The following is a 13,915-nucleotide window of genomic DNA, read 5'->3' on the forward strand; positions in this document are numbered from 1 at the left end:
ACGTGAGGAACCCAAATATTACAGGAGGTGGGCGACCATATGTGAATAAATAGTTAAGGGTCAATTTTTGTTTGCAAGTCAATTGACCTCAATATTATGCTGCCCGCACCATAACATGGCTAATATGGGCAAGCAAGTGGGACTGGACAGTCCATGCTTTCAAGAAAGATAAAAGGGTGGGAAGGAAGAGGGCTATTGGCCTGTGGGGGAAGCTCTTGCACATCAGATGCCCTCTCCTGAAGACAGTACCTCCCTCCTTTCTTCCCAGCCTGCACTGCAAAACCCACAGCCACATGATCCTTGCCACCCCTCTCTAACGTGCCCAATTCCTCTTTGCTCATTACCCTGACTTAACCAAAAACTGCCAACAGCTCCTGAGGGCAGGGCTTCCTTCCAGGAAGAGGTAGAAGTCTCACACTAGCCTTGTTGCTTGTCCCCCTCAGACCATTATTGCTGAGGAGTGACATTTGTATTGCAGGTTAGTTAGGGATGAAGTTGTATGCTTCACCCCCAGCCCCTTTAAAATCCAGCCCAAACAGGGGATATACTTCAAAAGTTGAAATTGAGACTAAGCCAAATGATGGAACAGAATAAAAGACGGCTTATCGTTTTAAAAACAATTGCTTATATCGTCACAGGTTGCTAATATTCAATTTGCCCAAAATTCCTCCTCTTGATTGAGAAAGAACGCACAATGGAATCTACTTTAAAAATCATATTTATTGCATTTTTCCCTTTTTAAATGTAATATTCTTCTTTCACTTTACTCCATCATTTTTTGATTGAGAATGAATACTCATAAGAAAACATCTCTGTTACTATCACTTTGCAATTTGTAGTTCAAACTGATGAGTGGTGACTTACTTCCAGAAAGTCTGTCTGCTATCTCCTCATGTGTTCACACCATTACCATAGTAAGCCTCCAACTTATGGCATAGTAGTACAAAAATCACCGATTCTCTTGTTGCCTTGTATTTGGCTTTTCTGACATGACAACAACATAAACAACATGTAGAGAATAATGTTCTCACTTCACGCTCAGGGGAGGTGCCTCACTTGGCAGGCACACTCAAGTTTCCAATATGCACCATCAGCAAGTGAAGTTTCCAACCAGCAACGTAAAGTTCAGAATTTGCCCCTTAGGTCTCACTCCAAAATATGAAAATATACTTCCAGCATACATAAAGCATATAACAAAAAGTGCATTGTGTTACCATATATTCTGATTTGTTTATAAATTATGAGGCTACATCAATAACAACAACAAAGGAGGGTATTTTCCCTGCAGTAGCATGAAAAAATATAGGCCAGAATTCTCCTGCCTGCCATGGGAATTGTAGCAGACAAGGGGCAGACCATGCATTGGCTCTTGACTTCAGGTGCGATTCTCTGGTTTTGAGGCCAGCGTGACTGAAGAATCCCACCCATAGTGTACTTGAACCTTTGGAATGAGGGCAGAGGTTCCAGGATGCTGCGGAAACTGAGCTAAGAGTAAAGTGAAGGCACTAAGGTTTGTACAGGCAAAGAAGACTTTTAATCCTCTACCCACTTGGAGAAATTAATTCCCTCTTAATGCAACAGCAGCTTCAGGTTAGCGTAAGTCAGGTCAACATTCCCTTCATGAATAAGAGTGGCTCGTATTTACGAGGATATCTCTTAATACTACCAGGCAAACTAGGTCCTACTGAGGTAGATAGAAAGCGGCATGGATTTTTTGACCTGAATGCACATCTGCCTGGCTTCATGCTTATTTGTAGGCTCTGTTTTGGGTGGACCAAGTATTCATTGGTTCTATGTTCTTTCCATGTTTTACAACAAAGTGTGCATGACAACCTCATAGGCAATGGTACAACAAATAATACTGAAATGAAATTTAGCTTCCAACTGTTTTACCTGACTAATGTCTGCAGCTGTGAACCCAACATTAGCCTAATGATCCCCATGCTGGGCTGAACTTTGTTTTTATTTATGATTGACTGAGCCTATTAATGGCTTAATGATCTAATTACTCTGCCTTTTATTTTGCAGCTCAGTCTGGGTACATTGGGGCTCCCAAAGGATGCAATTTATGTGTTAACATAATCCAGTCTGATTAAGCATCACTTACTGCATGCTGGAGGAGGCCATTCCCTACACAGGGAATGGCTGGATTTTTAGACAGAATCCATTTTATTGTTTCAAGATAATTTGTGAATTGCACTCTATGGGGGGAATTGTTTTGAAAAGCTGTCCCACTCTTGATAGAGGCAAATCTTTCTACTCTGTTATAATGTCACTTATAATGTGACACACTCTTGGCATAGGCACAAATCCTACTCCCGTGATATTCTCACTCCTGTACGTTCAGCGTGCCAGAGTGCAAGCAGTGCACTCAATCATTAAATTTCTCCTCATAATAAGTATTGTCAAATATGGTAGTAGTTGCTTCTCCCGCTTGTTCTTTCCCAAGCTGGATCATATGTACATACTGCACATTATCTTTTTAGCATTAGGACTGGCTTATTGCAACATATTTCCATTTTCTACTTGAGCCACTATAGCTAATTTAGTGGCAGTTTGAGTCATTTTACACAATGGATCATGCTCACAGGAAACCAAGAGGAAGACTTCAAGCATGGGGAGATGTGGGCTGTCGTGGTTACAGCACGACAGCAAAACAGCAGGTTCCTTTGAGGCCATTGGATTTTCCAGTTCCTCACTCACTGAGGTCAATCCTCAAAGCGTAACGTTCTTCATCTTGCGGGCGAAATGGCCAACAGCCCGAGCAATTAGGCCCTACGTAAAATTGGACTCTTTAAATTATTGTAGAGCTAAATTGTTTCTACAAGCAAGGTCTGATGGAATGTGGACAAGGTTACCACAGGTCAAAACCAAGAGGGATCAGCCCATACCTGTCTTGCATATTAAGTAGAGAAGCTGGACCTTAACAATGGAAGAGTTATTCTGACCCATTTCCATCAAGAGGTACTCAGCCAGAAGAATAGAGACCAACATTGTGTTTGTGAATTTCCCAGTTTCTGGTAGATTCCCTGCTATTAACCATATCTTGGAAGGCGATACGTTCACCTAGAATTACCTGACCTAACCTCATTGGGTGCTGTGACCCCTGCCCTGTGACGACATTGTCTGAAAGCCATGGAGCATTCCAGAAAGTCTTGAAGAGGGAATAAAGATGGGCAACTTAAGACAAACCCCAACAGAGAATCCACTGGCCTACTGTGACCCATGACAATGGAAGACAGTGTGCGAGATCCACCTTCGTATCAAGAAAACCCTGTATTCATTTGTTGATTCCAGCTCGGTGAATTGAACCCAACAGCCCAGTCAACTGCACCAGAAAGGATAGTACATGTGTTTTTCAGGCAGTCAGCCTAGTTTGGGAACACGTTAACTGAGTTTGTTGTGTAAGAGTTATTTCTCTAACCTGTGAGTTTTTTAATAAAATTAAGTTTGAACCACAGTCCTTAGTCTGTCTCAAAGTAAGAGCACCTAGGTAAATGCGTTTTGAATGATGAACTGGTCTAACTATTTCACAGGGAAACAGTGTCATCCATGTGATGTAAAATGAGTCACGTGACCAGCAGTAATCTGGTAAATTAGTCTGAATGGAGATAGGTCATAGTTTCGACTGACAAAACCTACTGTCTTATATACATGTATATAGTTATGTTCTGCCGTAAATAGTTACTGATCAGACTCTACATGTATAAACTTCTTCCTTAGACAACCGTGAAAACATACAACGTGATCCGGTGGAGAATGCTGTGCTGAGGCATATTTTTGAAACAGTGCATGTAACTCTTTAATATCTGTGAATACTGGGTCCATAAAATATTCACTCTCTTTAGCACTAACAGCAGTCAGTCAAGTAGTCAGAACAACAAGTTGCCATTAGCTCAATTCTTCATCCACTACAATTCCATCCAATTCCTCACACTGTTTAAACATGAAACTCACTGGATAAACTTTATGCACATATTCTGGTAAATACATTTTGGAATTTTTGGAGCCTAGTTTTTATGATACTACACTAGCAATCCAAAAGTCAAGAATTCAATTCCCATCTTCGAAAATTGTGAAACTGAAATTTAAAAAAAAGTAATAATGGACTCATACCAGACCGAATTGCCTGAAAAAAAAATAACCATGTTGGGAAATTTCCACTAACACTCAGGCTGGCTTAAATGTGAAGCCAGTCGGTTATTACAGAAGGTCAAGGGGCATGGAGTTGGGGGTAGGGTGTTAGCGTGGATAGAGGATTGGCTGTCAAATGGGAGGCAGAGAGTGGGGGTCAATGGGTGCTATTCGGATTGGCGGTTGGTGACTAGTGGAGTGCCCCAGGGGTCGGTGCTGGGGCCTCAGGTATTTACCATTTATATAGATGATCTGGAAGAGGGAACCGAGTGTATGGTGTCGAAATTTGCTGATGACACCAAGATTGGTGGAACGGCAAATTGCGCAGAGGGTGTGGAGAGTCTGCAGAAGGATCTAGATAGGCTGGGCGAATGGGCCAGGAACTGTCAAAAATGGAATTTAATGTTGGCAAATGTGAGGTTGTCCACTTTGGTAGGAAGGATTATTACTTACGTGGCGAAAAACTGCAGCATGCGACGGTGCAGAGGGACCTCGGGGTCCTTGTGCATGAGTCGCAAAAACCCAGCCTGCAGGTGCAGCAGGTGGTCAGGAAGGCGAATGGGATGCTGGCCTTCATAGCGAGGGGGATTGAATATAAAAGTAGGGAGGCCTTGCTGCAGCTGTATAGGGCACTGGTGAGGCCGCAGCTGGAGTACTGTGTGCAGTTTTGGTCGCCGCACTTATGCAAGGATATTTTGGCCTTGGAGGGAGTGCAGAGGAGGTTTACTAGGCTGATTCCGGAGTTGAGGGGGTTGAACTATGAGGAGAGGCTGAATAAACTAGGCTTGTACTCATTAGAGTTTAGAAGAATGAGGGGAGATCTCATTGAGACATATAAGATGATGAATGGGATGGATAGGATAGAAGTGGAGAGGCTCTTCCCACTCAGAAAGGACAGTAGGACTAGGGGGCACAGCCTCAAGATAAAGGGGGGGCAGTTTAGAACGGAGTTGAGGAGGAAGTTCTTCACTCAAAGGGTGGTGAATCTCTGGAATTCTCTGCCTGTTGAAGTGGTGGAGGCTGCCTCGCTCAATATTTTTGAGACGTGGGTTGATAGGTTTTTGATAGGCAAGGGGTTTAGGGTTATGGGGAGAGGGCGGGAATGTGGAGCTGAGCCACGCCAGATCAGCCATGATCTTATTGAATGGCAGGGCAGGCTCGAGGGGCTAAATGGCCTACTCCTGCTCCTATTTCTTATGTTCTTATCGCACATTACATGGTAACACTGGTAACATGCTAATTCTCTGTGAAGGGATCTAACTGAGCACCAAAATATACAAACAAATACATTGTAGAAAGCATACAAAAGCCTTTTCAAGTCTTCAAGCAATGGACAATAAATGTTGCATAGTTTTTGGAATATATTAGAAAATTGCTCCATTTGCTTCCCTGACATCTTCATCAAAATTCACAATATAAATACGTAGAATGTTTGAAAACCTCAAGGTGCGGAACAAGTTCATTTGTTTTTTGGAAAAATGTATAGAATTATAGCTTTGTTATATTTTTAATGTTCCTGCAGCAACGATATTGCAGTCTCCAGGACACAGAACACACACTTGCATTCACATCCTCACTAACAGAACAAACTCGGACAACCTAAAACATGAAATTGCTGACCTGAGCTCCAAGGTCATTGTACTGCAGTTTCAGGGCTGTAAGTCTCTCATCCAGTTCTTTGGGATTCTCAGTTTGCTGTTTCTGCACAATCTGACGTCCAGTTTTAATCACCGTTTCCACATCAGACTTCACCTCACTCAGGCTCTTATATAACTTCTAAAAGTTGAAAAAAACGGACAATTTTCATCTGTACTCAGTGGAATATTCTATTGCACACATTCTTGTAAATTCCAGCAGAAGCACGAAGTGGAGACTGAAAAAGCAAACATTTTCATTTTGGGACAGTCTGGACCTTGAGAGATTCATAGAGGTTTTGTGTGCAAGTATTAGCAGTTATTTAGCACTAAGTTTTGAACGTCTGTTTAAAAAGTGAGGGTAAAATTTTACACAAGCACTTTGATTATTAAATGTTCGAATCATACAAACTGTTCTTCACTCAGTTCTGTTGGAGGGCTGAGTTCTTGCAATAGTGACATAGAAGTATGATAGCCTGGAAATAGGAAGTTCACTCTGGAGTGGGACCTCTGTCTGATTCCCTCCACCATCAACTCTACAATCATCAGCCAACACATTGCACATCAATGTCACCTCTGATATAAATTATTTTAGCATTTATTCCAATGCATTTGATGACAAATAGTCATTCAATTGAGATCCAGAAATATTTTTCCCTTTGTTAGGTTCAGATACAAGGGACCCCCACTAAAAGTTAGGAGTAGGAAAGAAAGTCATTCAGGAATATTTTATGGAAAAGATAAACATCCTGTGAATTAGTTACTCAAGAAGGCCACTAAAACAAATGCCTTAAAAGATTGTGTACAATTCTTGAAAGAGAAAGGATTTAATACGCTAAGTGAGATTCTGAGAAATCAAAGTGGGACAAGTTTGACAATGGTCTTTCACTATCTTCCATTAACAATTAAATTAACTGTTAGTCAAAACATGTTGCTTGTGGCAGCCATTTGTCAAGCAATTATTCAGGCTCTTTGACTCAAAACAAAATCACAAATTTCAACATTTGTCACTAATTGTTTAACCAACTGAAAACTCATTAACATAATATTAACTGTGAGCAAATTGACTATTTATTGATCAGTAGTTTCAAATCTATTGGCAAATGAAATGTTATTGACAGTCAATAGACTCCAAAGTATAGGACAAAATAAAGCTGTCACACTCACCATACAATGGTCAAGTTGGGACTGAACAATCTCAGGCTCAACGCTGTTCATCTCCAATATGTGCAAGTCTGCTTTGACCTCATCCAGGAGTCTTTTACACTCCAACAGGTGCTGCTCAAAATTTGCTGGTTTCTGGAACAAGCGGAACTTGGTGGAAACCTCCTGCAGCTTCTTCTGTGAAACAAAGCAAGGACAGGTTCAGAGGAAATGAATGCACACAAATGAAAATAAGCATTAGGTGTGGAAGCTTCCCGCTGAGACCGCATACGTAGAAACAGTTCCACTCTGTCTGCCAGTTCCTTGACTGTATAAAAATGGCAAAGGTTGTTATTTCTGTCTGAACATATGTGCATTTTAACACTCACATCACACATCTATTTTTTTTTAAGCAAGGTAACAGAACAGCAAATAAGTTTGCATATCACTTACAAATATATATAACTGCACAGATTCAGACAGAAAGGAAACAGAAAGAGACTGTGAGACTCAGAGAGAGAGAGAAAGAGAAAGGGAGGCAGGCATATATGTGGGATGGATGTATTACCATATGAGGAGAGACAGAGTTAGCCTTATATACTCAAAATATTAGAACAATGAGTGGTGATCTCATTAAAACATATACAATTTTTATGAGACCTGGTGGGTTATACTGGGAGGGTGTTAACACTGGCTGTGGATTATAGACATGATGTGGAGATGTCGGTGTTGGACTGGGGTAAACACAGTAAGAAGTCTCATAACACCAGGTTAAAGTCCAACAAGTTTATTTGGTAGCAAATGCCACTAGCTTTCAAAGTGCTGCTCCTTCATCAGGTGAGTGGGAGATCTGTTCACCAACAGGGTATATAAAGACACAAACTCAATTTACAGAATAATGATTGGAATGCGAGTCTTTACAGCTAATCTAGTCTTAAAGGTATAGACAATGTGAGTGGAGAGAGCATTAAGCACAGGTTAAAGAGATGTGTATTGTCTCCAGGCAGGACAGTTAGTGAGATTTTGCAAGTCCAGGCAAGTCGTGGTAGTTACAGATAGTGTGACATGAACCCAAGATCCCAGTTGAGGCCATCCTCATGTGTGCGGAACTTGGCTATCAGTCTATGCTCAGCGACTCTGCGTTGTCGTGTGTCATGAAGGCTGCCTTGGAGAACGCTTACCCAAAGATCAGAGCCAAATGCCCATGACCGTTTCAGGGAATTAGCAACTTAAGATTAAGTGGTGAAGAAATGTCTTCACTCAAAGCATGAGTCTTTGTAATGCTCTACCAAAGACAGCCAGTCATTGAGTCAGTCATTGAATGGAAATACTCAGTCACTGAGTATTCAAGACAGAGGTGAATTGGGATTTGAGTGCTAAAGGAATTAGAGGATACAGAGATAGAGTGAGAGGGTGGAGCTGAAAAAGAAGGCCAGCCATGATCTTACTGAATTGCAGAGGAGATTGAAGGTCTCAGGAAACTCAACAGCTGAGGCTTGGCAAATACAGGATCTGGGCCAACCCACTGCTTGTGGGTCAGGAGACAGAGTCAGGAGCCCAGAATGTTGCCTGGTTTGGAGCATTTCAGCTATGGAGAGAAGCTGGTTAGGCTGGAGTTGTGTCCTTTGAGCAGAGAAGGCTGAGAGGGGACCTCATAGTGGTGTACAAACTTATGAGATATATAGATAGGGAAGATAGGAAGAAAGCTTTCCCCTTGATAGAGGGGTCAGTAACCAAGGATGTAAATTTAAAGTCAGGATCAAGAGATTTAGAAGGGATCTGAATAAAAGCTTTGTCACCCATAGGGTATTGGGGATCTGGAACTCTGCTTGGCATGGGGAAAGGGGGCGGGAGGGGCAGAAAACATAGAAACACAGGAGCAGGCCATTTGGTCCTTCAAGCCTGTTCTGCCATTCATTTTGATCATGGCTGATCATCAAATATCGTGATCCTGCCTTCCCTCCTTCATCCCTTTAGCCCCAAGAGTTATATCTTTTTTTTCTTGAAATCACACAATATTTAGGCTTCAACAATTTCTAGAGTAGTAAATCCCACAGATTCATCACTCTCTGGGAATTTCATCAACCTTAAGAAGCATTTACACAAGCACTTGAAATGCCATAGCATTAAGTGCTGGAAAATGGGATTAGAACAACTTGGTGTTTGATAGCTGGCATAGATATGATGGGTCAGATGGTCTTTTTTTATGTGCTGTAAAACTCTATGACTCTAAGCAACACTGTTTTCTTCCGCCACACTTACTCCACCCCTCATTCCACATGCTTCCACACCATAAGAACCCTCGAGACTGGACTTAACCTGTCTGTGGCCTGCTTTGGAGTGTTCCTTACCAAACTGGAAGACAAGACTGACATTTAGATTGACTACCAAAGGAGAAATCTGTCAAAAGATGCATGATGAGGAGTTTTGTGGGAAAAGCTGGACTTCCATATTTTCCATACGAAACACCAACTACCCTTCTTATGTAACCTGTCCCATTCAAAAAGTATTATTGTCTCTCAGGAGATAATGGAATGTGCCAAGATGCATGTCATTCCTGCATTCAATATTGTGTATTGTGGCTATAGAGGCTGATTCCAGAATCTAGCAAAGGGCGACTAAAAAGATAATGAAGAGAGAGCACACAAGCTGAGGGCAAATGAGTGAACAGCATAAAAACTGACAATAAGAGCTTCTTTAAATACATGAAAAGAAAGTGGGAGGTTAAAGTGGACATCGGCCCTTTAGAAAATGAATCTGGAGAGATAGTTATGAGGAACTCAGAAATGGCAAAGGAGTTAAATGGATATTGTGCATCAGGATTTACAGTGGGAGATACTTCAAACATTGTATTAGAAGTGAAGAAAACGGGAGGAAATAAATACCATCACCATCACTAGAGAAGGAGTAGTATTAGACAAAGATCAAGTAGTATCAATCTAAAGATGTGAGGATTAGGCTGATTGACCATGTTAAATTACCCCTTAGTGTCAAGGGGACTTGGAGGGTAAATATGTGAGGTTAAGGTGATAGGGCCTGAGTGGGATTGTGGTTGGTGCAGACTCGGTGGGCCAAATGGCCTCCTTCTGCATTGTAGGGATTCTATGATTCTAAACTAATGCAGCTAATAGCAGATAGGTCCCCTCGCCCTGATGGCTTGCATTCAAGAATTCTAAAAGAACTAGCTACAGATGTATTGGTTGTAATTTTTCAAAAGTCTTTGGATTCTGGAAGAGTACAGGAGAATTGGAAAACTGCCAATGTGACACCCCTGTTCAAAAAAGGAGACAAAAAGCAAGTAACTGTAGGCCAATTAGCCTAACATTTGTTGTTGGAAAAACATGGGAATCGATTATTAAGGAAGTAATAGTAGCACATTTTGGAAAATCATAATCTAATCAAGCAAAGTCAACAAGGCTTCATGAAAAGGAAAATGTTTAACTAATTTATTAGAGTTTTTTGAGGAAGTCTCAGCCAGAGTGGATCAAGGGGAAGCAATAGACATCGTGTACTTGAACTTCCAGAAGGCATTCAACAAGGTGCCTTATGAAAGGATAAGAGATAAGAGCCCATGGTGTTGGAGGTAGAATATTGGGGTGGATAGAGAATTGCTAATGGATGGAAAACAGTGAGTGGGGATAAAGGGTTCCTTTTCAGGTTGACAACTAGTAACCAAAGGGTTCCATAGGGAATAGTGCTGGGACTGCAACTGTTACAATATATATTAATCACTTGGAGGAAGGAAGTAATACATTGTAGCCAAATGTGATGACAAAATAAATGGAAGGGTAAGTTGCGAGAGGGATATAAACAGTTTGTAAAGAGATATTAATAGGTTAAATGGCAAAACGTTGGCAAATGGAATATAATGTGGGAAAGTGTGAAGTTGTTCATTTTGAAAGGGAGAACAAAAGAAAAGAGTATTATTCAAATGGAGAAAAACTGCAGAAAGCTGCAACACAAAAGGAATTGAGGTTACTTGCACACAAAATGCAGAAAGCTAGCACACGGGTGCAGCAGGTAATCAGGTAAGCTAACAGAATGTTAGCTCTTATTTCAAGGGGTTTGGAATACAAAAGTAGGGAGGTCTTGCTGCAAGGTATTGGTGAAACCACATCTGGAGTACCGTGAGCAGTTTTGCTCCCCTTATTTGAGGAAAGATATTATTTCATTGAAGACAGTTCAGAGAAGGTTCATTAGGATAATCCCCTGTACGGAAGGATTGTCTTACGAGCAATGATTAAAGAAGTTGGGATTCCATTCTTTGAAATTTAGAAGAACAAGAGGTGATCTCATTGAAACAAATAGCATTCTTAAGGAGGTTGACAGGGTAAATGCTGAGCAGATGTTTCCTCTCATGGGAACATCTTGGATATGAGGGCATAGTCTTAGAATAAAGGGGCACCAATTTAACACTGAGATGAGGACAAATTTCTTCTCTCAGACAGCTGAGAGTCTTTGGAACTCCTTGCCACAGAAAGTTGTAGGGGCAAAGTCCCTATGTGTATTTATGGCTAAGATAGATGGATTTTTGCTCAGTAAGGGAATTGAGGGTTACAGAGAAAAGGCTGGAAAGTGGACATGAGGAATGTTGGCTGAGCCACAATCCTACTGAATGTGCAACAGGTTTGATGGGCCTTTCTTATAGTCTTATGGATTTGAGAGTGGCTGGTGCCAGTGGCATGATCTCGGATGTCACACTGAGTCCGTGGTAACGGCATAGTTTCGGCAACCTCTGACCAGTTTTGATCATCTTGCCTGTTTCCTGGTGCTGTACACTCATTGGCCAAGCTATGTAGTCGGCACCCACCTTGCCCTGAAGTCAACAAGACAGGTCCATCCTTTGATGCTTATAATGCCAGATTTTCTACACAAAACTCCAATACCCTTCCAATGTAACCTGCCCCATTAATATCCAAACATAATAAATGTAATATACCAATAAATATTACGACAGGCCAATGTTTGTCAGATGCAAACCAGTTATTTTTGTAGATCTGTGTTTGATTGTGAAGTAGCACTGTTAGGAAGCCTTTAATGTAGAGGTAATCCAAAAATAGTTGGCTGAATTTGCTGCAGTTCTTCCATTTCTATTCCATACAATATATGCTATCAACACTTTTTGTGTTTGCCAAAATCTAATGAAGTGTCAAAGACAAAAGAACTGGGTGATATCCAGCATTACAGAACAATTTTAGCATAAAGCTATTCTTTTTCCATCATAGGAGTGGAGCAATAAAATGAGGACTCTGTCATGATTTGCATTCACTGATATTTAATGACAAATCATTCGTCATGGACACATCAACAACACAGGGAAATATTAAGCAACTAAGTTAAAGGCTGATTAAAAATAAAACAGTTAATATGTTTCAATCAAATTTTGATTCATCTTTTAAAATATTTCTGCTTCTTTGCATTAAACCGTAGCAAGAGACTGAGCAAATCCAAAGAAAGTAGTTATTTATTTTATGTAAATTAGAAACACACTGATAGATCTCCTCGGGGAGAAGTAACAATATTATAGAAGGTTCAGAAGCAACCAAGAATATTGGTCAGCTCAATTCAGTAAAAAACCTCGTCTGTTATCTGGCAATGGGGAGACAAGCAAAGCAATCAAGAAACATGCTCTTACCACAAATTAAACAGAATTGAGTTCTGTAACTGATTTTAAATTGTAGTTTTGCTGGACTCCTTGTGGTATATTCATTTCTAAGATTTATATAATATCAAAGTGGATGTCAAAGTTTGAAAAAATGCCTACATATTATTAAACTTGTTACTTTTAATCAGAAAATGAATACTCACTTTCGCACAAACATTTGCTCAGCGGCTGGTACCGCTACTTAACTTAGTGACATCATGATGAAGAGAATTCTGGATTTTTTTTTAACCTAACATCTGATTACTGTGCTGACAATCAGCTGTTGAAAAGCGAATGAGGCAGTTGACGTAAGCTACTGTCAGTGCAGTTACACTGTATGGAAATAAAGCTTTAAAATTGCCTCCAACCATTCAGAGTACAAATATGCTGAACAAAATACACATAGTGTCACAGACTATGCAACACAGCCACAGAAATAAAACAGCATGCAATTAGAATAAGTTATGATCTGATATGATGATATAATCTAATCATTTAGATCCTAAAACTAAACCATTAATATTCACACACAAATGCTTAATATATTTACATATGATCCCGTATCTACCGCTTTAAAAGGTCTTAACCTTTTTTAAAAAATAAACAAGTAAATGCATCAGTTAAAACATAAAAGGTTATTTTTGTAGATCTGTGATAGATTGTGAAGTAGCACTGTTAGGAAGCCTTTAATGTAGAGGTAATCCAAAAATAGTTGGCTGAATTTGCTGCAGTTCTTCCATTTCTATTCCATACAATATATGCTATCAACACTTTTTGTGTTTGCCAAAATCTAATGAAGTGTCAAAGACAAAAGAACTGGGTGATATCCAGCATTACAGAACAATTTTAGCATAAAGCTATTCTTTTTCCATCATAGGAGTGGAGCAATAAAATGAGGACTCTGTCATGATTTAAACATTAATATTCACAGCATGAACTCAAAGTACTTAACTTTCTCATTGCAACAAATGAACACAAATAAAATGTGATAATTTTCTTGTATTGGTAGTAGATCCAATTGGTCTAGGTGCAAGAAAAATATATACAGTTGTTTATTTATGACATGTAATTATTTGATCTCAGTTATTTGTGCATCTCAAGTGCAGTCCAGCAGCACAGCTGTTAATTTTGACAGTTTTTAAAAATTCTCATTCAAGAAGCAGCTTTGCGGTGTTTTCAGAGGCATACTTTGACTTTACATTCTAATTAAAAATCCCCATCAGATGCCTGCATTTGGAACATCCAAATAGTTGGCAGCTTGACAATACCTCTCCTCTTCTATTATATTTTATCATTGCTCAGAATGACAGTTATGATGCTACTATTGCTAAAATATAACCAACCAATTTTAAACATAATA

General features: G+C 40.1%; 1 protein-coding gene across 9 annotated transcripts in view; it reads right to left on the minus strand.

The window, feature by feature from the left end:
- dmd (dystrophin) overlaps positions 1-13,915 on the minus strand; it is a 1,714,977-nt gene that overhangs the window by 883,350 nt on the left and 817,712 nt on the right. For all 9 annotated transcript variants that reach the window (XM_080203928.1, XM_080203931.1, XM_080203930.1 and 6 more), the window contains 2 exons: positions 6,936-7,109; positions 5,755-5,910 (listed from right to left, as the gene is read on the minus strand). In XM_080203928.1, the coding sequence (XP_080060054.1) occupies positions 5,755-5,910; positions 6,936-7,109 (330 nt within the window). The remainder of the gene's footprint in view (positions 1-5,754; positions 5,911-6,935; positions 7,110-13,915) is intronic.

The sequence above is a fragment of the Carcharhinus amblyrhynchos genome, chromosome 15, assembly GCF_965287045.1.
Source record: "Carcharhinus amblyrhynchos chromosome 15, sCarAmb.v2.hapA, whole genome shotgun sequence".
NCBI classification, from domain to species: Eukaryota; Metazoa; Chordata; class Chondrichthyes; order Carcharhiniformes; family Carcharhinidae; genus Carcharhinus; species Carcharhinus amblyrhynchos.